The sequence below is a fragment of the Alternaria arborescens genome (genome assembly GCF_004154835.1).
Source record: "Alternaria arborescens strain FERA 675 chromosome Unknown contig_7, whole genome shotgun sequence".
Classification (NCBI taxonomy): Eukaryota; Fungi; Ascomycota; class Dothideomycetes; order Pleosporales; family Pleosporaceae; genus Alternaria; species Alternaria arborescens.
Genome location: NW_021167862.1, coordinates 752,563 through 764,965, shown reverse-complemented (window position 1 = coordinate 764,965; position 12,403 = coordinate 752,563). Strand labels below are relative to the sequence as shown.

Genomic DNA, 12,403 nt, shown 5'->3' with positions numbered 1-12,403 from the left:
ACCAAATTCATTCCACTTCACGACGCCATGGTATCTGTTTGCGCGACATGTAAAGGTCTCCAGAAACACCTTCATGGGGAAAGCGCGCAAGAGAATGGATCAGAATCGCTTGTTTGGGTCGACACAACGCTGCCAAAACTGAGGTCGAGATCGACTGCCTGTCGCGCCTGCGCTCTCCTTCTCAATGGCGTCCTACTACACCACGACCGCTTCGCAAACATAAATGAGGACAATGTTAGGATCACGGTCGAGTCTTTCAAGCCAAAAACAGGGAAAACACCCCAAGAACATCTCTCAGTTGAGCTTCGCTGGAAGGACAACGACGACCAGAACGACTCCCACGAAGACGACCATGAACCCCCAACAGGCCACCCGGATCTCAAGCTTGAGTTCTTCACAGATGGAGGTACGCGCCAAGTCTCTTTCCATGTATTTTGGTTGATTTTAATCATGGTCGCGGTGGTGGAACGGTCGCCTACTGCTAGCTCGCTTCCTCTGCAGGAACGCGTGGACTGACAATACTGCAGACGGCCAGTCTCCTTTCTCTGCCATTGGGCGAGGAAGGCATATGACAGATAACCCACTGCAGAGTACTGGTCTAGCAACAGCGCGAGGCTTGATAAAGACTTGCCTAGAAAATCATGCTACGTGCAGTCGCCGAGGTAAACCCACGACGCTACCGAAGCGTGTGCTGGACCTATTATCGGGCGACGACTCCAAGAGCATGCGATTACACGAGAGTGAATACATACAGGATGAGAGAAGATACGAACATGGCGAGTACATTGCCTTGAGTCATGTTTGGGGATTAGCCAAAGGAATTCCGAAGACAACTCTGGCAACACTGCAGTCGCACAAGAAGAGCATACCTTGGTCGACACTGCCAAGAGCGTACCAAGAGGCCGTCTTCCTCACGCGAGCACTTGGTTTCCGTTGGCTATTCATCGATAGTCTCTGTCTCATACAAGATGACGTTCAGGAGAAGCTTGAGGATTCGCTCAAGATGGACGAGATCTTCGGCAACGCTTTCCTAACAATAGCGGCAACGTCCGCATCCGACAGTAGTACCCAACCCCTCTTTCCGCCCAAGACACAGCCATTCAAAATACAAGCAACAGATAATAAAGGCTCTTTGCACAAGATAAACGTGAGGGAACAGCCGAGCCACTACAGTTTCAAAGCACCTTTTGACGGGAATGCACATATGAACGAGTGGGAGTTGCCTTTCAATATGTCCGAAGAGGCGAACCTACACACACCGCTCTTGATCCGCGCATGGCCATACGCCGAACGCTTACTTTCGCCAAGGGTGCTACACTTTACCAAAAGCGAGATGATATTGGAATGTCGAGAAGGATATCAATGTGAATGCGGGCGCATCGATGACAGTACCTACGACTCACGGCCAAACGACCAGGTCAAGCAAGAATTTGGTAGAGTCATAGCCGAAACACTTAACAAACCGCAACAAGCCAACAGCAACGGCAACACGGCTCACACGCGCACGGATAGCATGACGAACCAACTGGCCTCCACACATCTCACAAACGGCGCTCAGCAGGAGTTGTTACGCAGACGTGAAGAGACACTCCAACTGTGGTCATACATCATAACTGAATACACTGCGCGGCACCTCACGTACGACAATGACCGCCTGATAGCAATAGCAAGTATCGCAAGAGCCCTTTCGCCAACTCTACAGTCAGGCTACATAGCGGGCCAATGGACGTTTAGCACTCTTGGGCTTCTCTGGTACCCCAACGACAGTTCACGATGCCGCCGTCCGAAACTCGCACAAGGCCAAAATGTACCAAGCTGGTCATGGGCCTCAGTCGAAGGCTCACCAATCTTCTTCGACAACACGAGCGCGATGGATCTCGCGTGTAGAGCTTCTTTTGGTCCAAAAGGGAAGCGGGCAAGTGCTTGGTCACCTATCATGGGTGAGCCTCTCGAGCTCTCAGGAGCCATGGCTGCCGAGGTTGTCGTACACACCACGGCATCACCGGAACAACAGCCTTCGTACATCCTAGCCAAAAACGGCATGACCGTGGACTTTACACCAGACGTCGTACCACTCCCAGCCGAAGACGCGTTGCAAGACGGCGAAACCCTCGTTTGCGTACTCGTCAGCATGACGTTTCGTTCCTCTATCGTCGGCATCGTCCTCAAACCATCATCCGGAAACAATACATATCGCCGCGTCGGTCGCCTAGAATGCTACGAATGTACACCTGAAGGCATCGAACAAGAGATGAGCGAAGACGCCGAAGCGTTGTTTGAGCATTGGTTCCCTGAGATCCAGGACATGACGCAGTTGGACAATTACCCCCAGCGCACTTTTACCGTTGTTTGAGAGTATGCCGAAATGGTACTTTTGTCTTGATAAATTTATTGAGAAAAGGGTTGTTGCGGCGCAGCAATGCGAATGACTCGCTTTCTTTCGCTTTTTATATTCGATACCCCTTGGCTACCAGTGGTTTGAGGTAGACTTTCATTGCTGTGTTTGGGTGTGTACAAGTGGCGTGCTGTTGTTAGAGTAACATATATCAGGTATTATACACCAATTTGAGTCACATCTTGATTCTTGATACAAGAACTGTTGTTGGCCATACCTTGCACATGCAAGATTGTATGAATTTGGTTCAGGGGCGTCTAGCTAAGCTCTTCGTGAGTGCGCCGTCGTCTTCTCGAACATGGTACTCTTAATCCCCGCTGCTCGGGCGGCCGGCTTAGTGTGCGCCATCGGAATTTCCTCCGTCTTGGACTCACACTTGGCACATGCACAAGGACTTTGCATGGCAGTCACAGTGTCGGGACATGCCGGTATTCATGATAACATCGATGATGCGTAGCGTACATGCCTCCTGAGTTCTTTGTAGGTAATCATCTGAAGATGCGAGAGGCCGATAGAAACATATGAGTCGAACAAAGCCACGGGACGAACTGTGACCTTTGGACAAGATGACAGCACCAAACCTACACATTCACAACGAATCTCTTCCCACTACCTTCAGCATTCGATAATAAGTTTTCCAACGCCCCATCAATACCTGCCAGCCCAGCTTGCACTCTGTCAACAGGCTGTGCAACAATCCATCCCTTCTGTATCCCAAAGGGGAGATACTCCTCGATAACCCACTCAAGTAGACGCTCGTTCTCTTGCTCATACAGCGGTTCTGACCATGCTTTAAACACCCTTTGTACACCATCTGGTAGGTCCTCAGGCGCGAAAGATGGCTGCGTAGCGTAAAGTATACCACCGCCCTGCGCTTTCAAAACCTGGCTTGTGATGAGAATGGTTTGTGGAGTGGATATCATATCGACAACAACTTCGTACGGCCCTCTCGCCTTCAGCTCCTGAATAACTTGTTGAGAAGGTAGTGTATGATCCACTGCATCATCCACGCCTAGTTCACACACACGGTTCACATGCCGTGGTGAAGCAGTCGTAGTAACCGCATACCCAGCGCGGCAAAGATATCGCACAGAGAGCTGGCCAAAGCTCGAGCTGCCTCCATATATCAAAATCTTCTTTTTCTCTTCTGTTCCTACAGCTGGGATCTCTTCAGCAGGTCTCCGCAGCCCGAGCTGCCCAGAGAACAGTCCAGGAACACAACTCGCATTCATAACTAGACTGGCTAGAACCGCCTCATCACTTCCTTCAGGGATCCGAATAACCATCTTCTCCTCAGCTGCGACAAGGACATAGCTCTGGTAGGCACTATATTGATTTCCTGTTGTACCAAATCGTTTGCTCACCAACACGCGTGCACCGATGCAGTAATTCGTGATTGCAGAACCAAGCGCTTCAACCGTGCCAGTGTAAGAGGAGCCCAAGATAGCAGGATAAGCGACGGGGATGGCGGCTAGCTTTGCGATCTTGGCTTCTATGGCATTGAGGCCTATTGTGGAGACTTTGATGAGGAGTTCTTTTGGCGCTGGCGCGGGAATGGGGAGAGACTGGACAGAGAGGGAGGCTTTGGGGGAGGGGAGGACTGCGGCAAGGTTCATGATGGGGACGAAATCGAGCGGAAGAAAGAGGCAGATATTGGGCTATGAGCCTTGACGTGAATTCGTAGTTGCTGATATCAAATGTTACTCATAAGGTTTGCAGAGAACGAGCGGTGGGTATAGTCGTCGATGATTAAGCGGTAGTAATCCTTCGGAAAGTTTCCGCGATGCATTACACAGCACAACGCTGTCTGCAGTCCTTTCGTCCCAACGACACTCATGGGATACCAGGTGATTTGGGCACTCAGAACGATGTTGACCGTGTTCCAGCATTGACCTAGAGGGCTGATGTTATACGGTCTGGCTTGGTTGTTGCGTGAACTCGGGCTTGGTTTCCATGTTACTCTGCACATGGCTCTTGAGTGCTGCCCAGCGATCTTGTACTGCATCAGCGCCCGGTGTCGCGTTGCCAGTGCCACGCACTAGCTGTGCCAGGTTCGCGTTGAATCTCTCCTTCTCTAGTTTGTCCAGCTTTTCCTTCCTCTTCTTCGCGCCCTTTGTCCTTTTCATGCTCTCCAGCTTGACCTTGGGCTGAAGTATGCGCGCCTGACTCGTTTCGAGCTCGCCGGCTGTTGCAGCATCTGGGAGCGCGTCGGCGAGCGACTCGAGGTTTGCGACTAGCTTGTTGTTGGGTCGCCTTCGCTTTTGAGTCTTGGCAGATGATTTTTCTATCTTGGAGACGAAGGAAGAGTGCTTGATCTTCTGCTTATCACGCTTGGAAGAGGGGAGCGAGGAAATGCCATCAGGCTTTGGAAGAGCCGCAGTCGAGGGACGGGCTGCGCGAGCCGACTTTGCGCGCGCGGTTGTGCGCTTCTTTATGGGTGCCTCGAGAGTTGTGTGAGTATTAATTTACTATACGGGCATAACCTAAAAAAAACTTACCATGACGGTGTTGCGACAGAGCAAAGTTGGGAGAGCACAGTCGCATTGGACTTGAATTCTTGGCTGGGGAAAAGTTCTTATCGATACCGGTAGTGGTGCAAGGTTCCGACGTCAGCCCCATTTCATGGGTACCTAGGAGACACTCACGCGAATCGAGCCACATGCCTCACCTCCAACAGTTGCTACTGATGGTTCCATGTCAACCTGGGATCTCAAAGCAACGCGTTGAATCCAGCCCACAGCATCAAGTCCGTGGGAGCTGCCATGCGAGCCTCTGCGAACAGGGTACTCAACTCCGTGCCAAGCGAGGACCTCTGCCACAATTGTATCATCTGATCATGCCTCATCACTCGGCTTCGCCAATTACATCTCAGCCGCCCTGACAAGATTAGAGCATATCGGACTTCGCTAGCTGCGGCCCGTTCCACATCACCAATCTGGTGGCTACCGATTGCATCAACAGTACACCCGTTATCGTCCATGTTGCATCGTGCGACCGCATCCCGATGTTTCGTTTCTCACATGGTTCAATCAGATCCATCATGCCATAGATATGTTTTCCACAGGCATGTCAAGGTATTAGGCCGGATATTGCTTTTTCACCACATCAAACCCATGCTGAAACGCTGTCATTTAACTTCAGCTACCACTATACACGGAAAGATAGCCCGCCGGCATGTACAACATCCTCGTATCACTGTGGCGGCATCCTTCATCCCAACACTACGGACCTGGGCTCAGCTCGACGGCAACTGTCTAGCCTAGATGCAGGCACGCGTGCGACCGATCTGCAACATGTCCCTCCCGTTCCACTCATCGTCTCCTACCATTCGCTGCTGCCCGCAATCCAACTCCCTTCCGCTTCTATTTCCAGTCTTCTAGACGAAACTGCAAGCACTCCTCACCCTCTTTGCCGCGACAAAAGGCAATCATTCGCATGAACATGCAAAGACGCGTAGCCCTGGTGACTCGGACTTTAGGGGAGCCTTACAGACCGTGTATGCAGCACTTGTCCGAAGTTCGACGATATCTGGCCTCATCTATTCTCTTGTAGCCGTCAGCATGCTATTTCGATAAAGATTGACCAAAGCTCATTTCAATGCAATCTCCGAACGGCACAAGTCAATATGTGCAACCAACAAGCCCAGCAGGAGAACGCGCTCATTTCTGCTCAGAACCATGGCACTATTCTGGTAATGGTCGCTTGGTTCCTTGCTTGCCTATTGGTACAAGACACCTTCTCTTATCCACTCTAATACTGAATCATCATTATAGGCGATATGTACCATAGCAAGAGTTATCGCTCGATACAGGTCTGAACACCTTCGCCATCTTACTTCGACAGATGATATCATCATTATCGCCGCATCGGTCTTTGCTCTTGGAAGCACCGTAATAATATCTACAGCCCTCGACTCGGGTTTAGGAAAGAAGAATTGTCTTCTGGATGACGGAGACTTGGAGCAAATCCAACTCAAGCTTTTCGTCACGACAATATGCTTCGTTCTGACAATTAGCTTAGCGAAAAGCTCGGTCCTACTTTTTCTGTATCATCTAGCAGACAATACCTTTCGGAGGGCGAGCGTCTTAGCTGTCAGTGTACTGGTACTGGTATGGACTATCGCAGTTCTAGGCGGTACGGTCTTCCAATGCGAACTACCTACGCCATGGATGGTATGGACGGGCAAATGTATCCCATTGGTAGGTCAGATCGTCACGTAGCAACTAGGACCGTACCTGACTGCAACATAGGTACCATTCTGGATGATTGCAACGATTTTTGACGTTGTCCTAGAAACAGCTATCATCGCGCTCTGCACGCATCGCGTATGGACTCTTCGTGATTCTTGTCGTCAGAAGACTTTAGCCACACTACTCTTGTCGATGCGTTTCATGTAAGTGGGAAGCCTGCTCCCAGCTATGTGGCTACCGTTTCTGATGACTTCTCGAAGCTTGGTAGCAGCGTCCGTCGTTCGTCTAGTCTACCTCCAGCAAGCTTATGGTCGCAACGGGGACCCTGCTTTTGACTCGATACCTTATGCCGTTGCTACACAAAGCCAAACCATACTCGCTGTCCTGATCGTCTGTAGCCTCTGCCTCAAGCCTTATGCTCGCTTTGAAGCATCTCGATCGCAGGCACCCAAACACAAATTCAGACACTCAAAACACTGGTCTGGCAGCATTACCATCGGTGGCACACCATACGAGTCTTACAATTCTTTTCCACCGCCGATCATAAGAGAGCCTCTCCTGTCCATACAAGCGAGTATGTCGCAACCAAACTCCCCTGCAGTATCCAGGCACTCATTGAATGACGATATACTGCTGCCTGACATACCGGTGCCGACACGCTCTGCTAAACGGCCACTTAGGCCTCCGCCACCCAGCGAGGAACAACGACCGGATCTTAGCATGTTCACTAGAAACATCACCATACAGCAGCCGCCGGTGGTAACACGACTGGGGGCTTTACAAGAGAAACGGAGTGATAACGGTCTGAGGGTGAGGAACCTCACTTGACGCAGCGTAATAGTGATGTCTATCCGGAGGTAGATGCAAGAAAGGTCGTTTTATATTTGCGATAGACGTCTAGAATAGATAACATAGACATATAGAAATACTTCAATTCTGCCTTTATTCGGCCAATTTACACTTTGTTATAAGTTACTGACGTACACAGTATGCGACGGCGTGGGCCACCTAAGAGACAAAGCGACTACCTGCATGTCTTGTGGAGCACTGGGTAGGCTTATCACGCATCATCAAGCGCCTCTCACAGCACGGTCGGACTCTCACATCTCGTTCCGTCAGCTACAACAGCACGTTGTCAATGAGGCAGGAGGCACATTATGATGTAGAATGAACTATTGTTAATGACTATAGTTGTAAAGCCTTGTCCTATTGCCGTACGCTGGCACCCGAGGAGAAGTAGGTAAAAACAGAGGACGTTTCGCCGTCAATGACTTTCGGGAAGGATATATCCCGGTTTTAATGAATAGTTCGACACCTACATGGCCAGTCCCATGTCAATGGCTGATCTCCAATAGGTTGTAGTGCTTTTTACGAACCGTCCAACACGGTACTTGGCATGTGGACACTAATATCATTAAAGCTGCACTGACTCCTTCTTTCTATATAGACTCAATTCAAGCCATGGCTATTTAGTTGTTCTACTTTTGAGATCCCGAGATTCCTTTTGCCTCATGGCTCTACTCACTCTCTCTTTCTAGACATGGCCGTTTTCGATCCAACCAATGTCGATCTTACGACAGCAGACCAGGCAAAAGTCATCTGCTACTTCGCTCTTGGCGAAAATGAATACAACGGTCAACTCGGCGCGCGGATATCATCCATCTTCGTTATCGGCTTTGTCTCGACGATCGCCACATACTTCCCTGTCATCGCCTGCAAGAAACCGTCTTGGAAGATTCCCCTCGGTCTGTACACGTTCGCACGCTTCTTTGGTTCCGGTGTTATCGTCGCTACAGCCTTTATCCATCTACTAGACCCAGCATACGAAGCCATCGGTCCAGGCAGTTGCATAGGGAAAAGTGGAGGCTGGGCGGAGTATCCTTGGTGCGCTGCCATCGTACTGACATCCATCATGGCTGTCTTTTGCGTAGACCTGGGTGCAGAAGTATACGTCGAACATAAATTCGGTGTCGCAAAGGAGGAAGCTGGCGGCTCGGATAGCGCATTCCTACGCTCCGATAGAAACACCAATCCAGCTGTATTAGTTATAGACACCGGAGCTCATGCCTCAATGCAACACCGGCATCACCAGCATCGGAAAGACACAGCCAGTCTCCACAGCAAAAGCTCCACCTCTTCGAATATGACGTCGTCAACAGCAGATCGTCTGTCCTTCGCCCAGCAAATAGTCGCTTTCCTCGTTCTGGAGTTTGGAATCATATTCCACTCGGTCATCATCGGTCTGAACCTTGGCGTTGTAGGCGATGAGTTCTCAACCCTCTTCCGTAAGTGTCCCTGTACGAGCTGCATGTGAGACATACACAGATTTCTTACACCGATATTTAGCAGTCCTTGTGTTTCACCAATCCTTTGAAGGCCTTGGTATTGGTGCCCGGTTGTCCAATATTCCCTTCCCACGGAGCAAGAGCTGGATGCCGTGGGCTCTCTGCGCCTTGTACGGTCTTACTACCCCCACTTCTATTGCCATCGGGTTAGGCGTTCGCACAACCTATCTACCTGAGAGCAAGGTCAGCTTGATGGTCCAGGGTGTGTTGAATAGCGTTAGTGCTGGTTTTCTGATATATAGTGGGTTGGTGGAGTTGCTAGCCAAGGATTTCCTGTTTGATAGGCAAAGGACGAAAAACCTCGGGAACTTAGGACTGATGGTGATTTACGTCTTTGTAGGAGCCGCGACTATGGCGCTCATTGGTTATTGGGCATAGCTTGGTTTGTATCACTTCATCGTTCATTGGAGGCACGAATGCAAAAGCGGGGAAGTAGTCAGAAGATTCTCAGACCACTTCGAATTTGTAGATTCATCCTAACAGGGTATTGAAACCCCCCACGTGCCCATGTGCTGCACTCAAAGACTCACTTCTCGATATTCCTGGAGGAGTATAAGACCTTCAAATCCCGGAGGTCTGCAATAACCTGATCGATCTGACTGACCTCCTCCAGAGAGACTACTTGCTCGTAAATGTCTGCTACCCGGAGGTCCCAGTCCGAGGTCCCGTCCAAAGAACTATCTGACGATCCCCGGTACGACTCCAGCATGGAGAAATCATCTGAAGCCCCTGGAGCGGAGTGTAGGACAGGGAATTCTAAGGCGAGGGGTGGCGAACCTAGGGTAGAGCTTGGTGAGCGGGGAGACAGCGGCAGAGGACGATCAGGAGCTACAACTGATTAGTCACCAATTTTCTTGATATCTGTACAATATCGTAACTTACTATTAGGTGGATAATCCATCGAACTACCAGGAGATCCAAGCGATATAGACCTCTGTGTAGTCTCACTAATCACTTGCTCCCTCTGTGCGCAAAACGACGGCGGCGAATTATCATCTCGCGGAAGGATAGGCAGAGAACACGAGCGCGTCTGCGTCAAGCACAAAAGCATTGCTTCTTCAATAGAGGCTTGTTGCTTGAGCATGGTGGTACGACACTCCCTAGAATACCTCAATGTTAGTTTCCGTAATTTCAGCGCAGCATGAACGTCCGAATAGATCCACATTAATCATTGCTGCTAATAGGTTGAGGAAGTGTGATGAGAAGGAGACCCTCGCATGTTGAACATCCTGTGACACCAGGTATTGCCTGGGTGACGCAAGTTCTCGATGCGGTAGCTTCTTCGTAGATGGGCTGTAGCAGGTGGCTTAGCGTACGTTGGGCGGACGTCGAAGACGTCTCGGCAAAGCTCTTCTAAGCAGCGATTGTTGAGGCGAGACAGGTTGTAGCCCTGGGACTAGTATTAGTTTCAAAGCTCTGGCTCAGCGTACATTAAGAACTCAGAAGACCCACACGGTCGACTCCTAGCTCTCGAAGGTGCTTCTTCGCTTCTTTGAAGTTCTCATCACTCTCCTTGATCCAGTATCCGAATAAGGAAAGGTGCACATCTGCGATGGTCATGTTGCGAATTTCGCTAGCGAACCTCTCAACATCATCGGGTGTAAGATTTACGTGGAGAGATTCGTGGTGCTGACGGTAGTTACGGTTGCCTAGTGGAGCGCGAGCAGTATCATGGACGACATGCGTATCTTTGCATCTTTGAGATTCTTCCCTGACATTCTGACTGTCGACGGTATCGTTGCACTCATACTGGTAACGGTCGTCAGGTTTGACAGTGAGTATGGTGGTGTCGTCATCTCCAGGTTCTTGGAGTTGCGCGAATTTTCGGTCTACGATTGTGTCAGTTCCCATTTTTCGAGTCGATCAAATTCACTCACGACGCTCGCGAATCTTTTCTAGCTTCATTGGCCCTATGGGGCTAACGGTCTCGATGGAACTGGCAGTAGTGATTGGTTGAACCCTGCACACAGTCTCAACGCTTTCCTCGTCGTCCGCACACTCTGAGTTCACAACTGTCGCCAACGGACTACTGCTAGCGATCCTACTACGGAGACCACCGTCGCGGCTGAAGAGGCTTCCGAACTTTCTGATGCTGCTCTTACGGAAGGTTCTGCGGTGATCTTGATCGTTACCAGCATCACTCTTACTTTCTTCGCTTTTGCGTGGCACTTGGACAAAATTCCCTTTGCGATAAGAGTTGTTTCGAGATTTTTCGGGTCGAACATAGAGCGACGGTACTTCGGCCGGTGAAAAATTTGTCGCAGCAAGAGTAGCCCGCATTGCTGCATGTGGGAAATCCATGCTTCCAGTTCGTCGTGGCGTATGTTTGCGATGATCAAAGCAAAGTAATGAGGGGATGAAGTCAAAATAATCTAGCAGATGAGGACGTGTTGCGTAATAAACGACGTGAAGACGAAAATGAAAACGCAAACGTGACCAAGTGTGCAGCTTGCGCGCCGATACTGAAAAGTGAAGGTGAAGGTGAAGTGGAGACCTAAACGTTGAGTGGGTATGTCAAACCAGTGAATCGCATGGCCGAGAATAAACAATGGAGAGAGACGAAGGCCAAAAAAAGACGATTTCAGCAACAGCCGGATGCGAGATCCCATCTAGAACACGAATACGTGATAGACATTAGATCGATATCAAGGACCAAGACAGGGAAAGGCCGAAGATAAATTTGAGCCAACGACTGAATCTTGCACCGAATCTACCACAATCTGTCAGCATCCAAACCCCTTGCATAGAAAAAAGGTTTGGTAGAGTGTCGGATGAATCTTTTTTCATAGATAGGTACTGACGTTGGTCAGCAACACTTTCTCAACACAATATACATCTTAAAGTAACTGATGCGATCGGGTTCAATAGAATACAGCTAGAGTCATAGGTGCTTGTCTTTTTGATCAACACTGCTACTTCTCAAGAACTCACTATGTCAAGCTTGACAACCGGTATACGTCTATGATGGATAGTTCAGAGACGAACTAGTAGTCGCAAGGGCAATTGACGACAACGCCACCCCCAAGTCGTAGAGACTAGTCGAAGGCGGTGCTTGATGCAGATATTAACGCCAAATAAGTGCAGAATGTTTGGTCTTGGAGTACCAGAGCGTTGTGACATCGTCGTTCTCACATGACAGGCTAGATCGTAGATAGCTCAATCGCATGAGCCAGCAAAGAGCTTGAGATTAGCCCTCTCTTCTCGACGCTAGAGAGCGAGCAAATTCAAAGAGATTATGTGGGCAACAGATGTGGTATACATTGGACAACAAGATAGGGTGAGCCAGCTAATGGTGAGCCGGGAGACAAATCTTGTCAATAGACTTTGGTCAAGATCGAGGAAGGAAGAAGCTGTACAACATTTCGCCTGAGTCATGAACTGGATGGGTAAGCGAGTATGAGGAACTTGAGACTCCATATTACTAGCCATGCTCACGTCCATGCAGTCTCATACTAACAAGCTCGAGGGTGTTT

The 12,403-nt window shown here is 49.7% G+C and overlaps 7 protein-coding genes across 7 annotated transcripts; 3 read left to right on the top strand and 4 right to left on the bottom strand.

Annotated features, from left to right (window-relative positions):
* Nucleotides 1–27: 27 nt before the first annotated feature.
* Nucleotides 28–2,353, top strand: AA0111_g4019 (hypothetical protein; the record flags this gene model as incomplete). Its single annotated transcript, XM_028649971.1, has 2 exons — nucleotides 28–406; nucleotides 528–2,353. 2 exons carry the CDS (start codon nucleotides 28–30, stop codon nucleotides 2,351–2,353), a joined length of 2,205 nt encoding a protein of 734 aa, XP_028508284.1.
* Nucleotides 2,354–2,693: 340 nt separating this feature from the next.
* Nucleotides 2,694–2,852, top strand: AA0111_g4018 (hypothetical protein; the record flags this gene model as incomplete). Its single annotated transcript, XM_028649970.1, has 1 exon — nucleotides 2,694–2,852. The coding sequence occupies one exon, from the start codon at nucleotides 2,694–2,696 to the stop codon at nucleotides 2,850–2,852; it is 159 nt and encodes a 52-aa protein (XP_028508285.1).
* A 124-nt stretch (nucleotides 2,853–2,976) lies between these two features.
* On the bottom strand, nucleotides 2,977–4,011 carry AA0111_g4017 (hypothetical protein; the record flags this gene model as incomplete). Its single annotated transcript, XM_028649969.1, has 1 exon — nucleotides 2,977–4,011. One exon carries the CDS (start codon nucleotides 4,009–4,011, stop codon nucleotides 2,977–2,979), a length of 1,035 nt encoding a protein of 344 aa, XP_028508279.1.
* A 291-nt stretch (nucleotides 4,012–4,302) lies between these two features.
* On the bottom strand, nucleotides 4,303–4,896 carry AA0111_g4016 (hypothetical protein; the record flags this gene model as incomplete). Its single annotated transcript, XM_028649968.1, has 2 exons — nucleotides 4,303–4,836; nucleotides 4,894–4,896. 2 exons carry the CDS (start codon nucleotides 4,894–4,896, stop codon nucleotides 4,303–4,305), a joined length of 537 nt encoding a protein of 178 aa, XP_028508264.1.
* A 3,229-nt stretch (nucleotides 4,897–8,125) lies between these two features.
* On the top strand, nucleotides 8,126–9,308 carry AA0111_g4015 (Zinc-regulated transporter 1; the record flags this gene model as incomplete). The annotated part of the gene is made up of 2 exons (XM_028649967.1): nucleotides 8,126–8,870; nucleotides 8,932–9,308. The coding sequence occupies 2 exons, from the start codon at nucleotides 8,126–8,128 to the stop codon at nucleotides 9,306–9,308; spliced, it is 1,122 nt and encodes a 373-aa protein (XP_028508277.1).
* Nucleotides 9,309–9,456: 148 nt separating this feature from the next.
* Nucleotides 9,457–10,014, bottom strand: AA0111_g4014 (hypothetical protein; the record flags this gene model as incomplete). The annotated part of the gene is made up of 2 exons (XM_028649966.1): nucleotides 9,457–9,758; nucleotides 9,813–10,014. The coding sequence occupies 2 exons, from the start codon at nucleotides 10,012–10,014 to the stop codon at nucleotides 9,457–9,459; spliced, it is 504 nt and encodes a 167-aa protein (XP_028508278.1).
* Nucleotides 10,015–10,361: 347 nt separating this feature from the next.
* Nucleotides 10,362–11,210, bottom strand: AA0111_g4013 (hypothetical protein; the record flags this gene model as incomplete). The annotated part of the gene is made up of 2 exons (XM_028649965.1): nucleotides 10,362–10,759; nucleotides 10,808–11,210. The coding sequence occupies 2 exons, from the start codon at nucleotides 11,208–11,210 to the stop codon at nucleotides 10,362–10,364; spliced, it is 801 nt and encodes a 266-aa protein (XP_028508282.1).
* Between the last annotated feature and the right edge of the window lie 1,193 nt (nucleotides 11,211–12,403).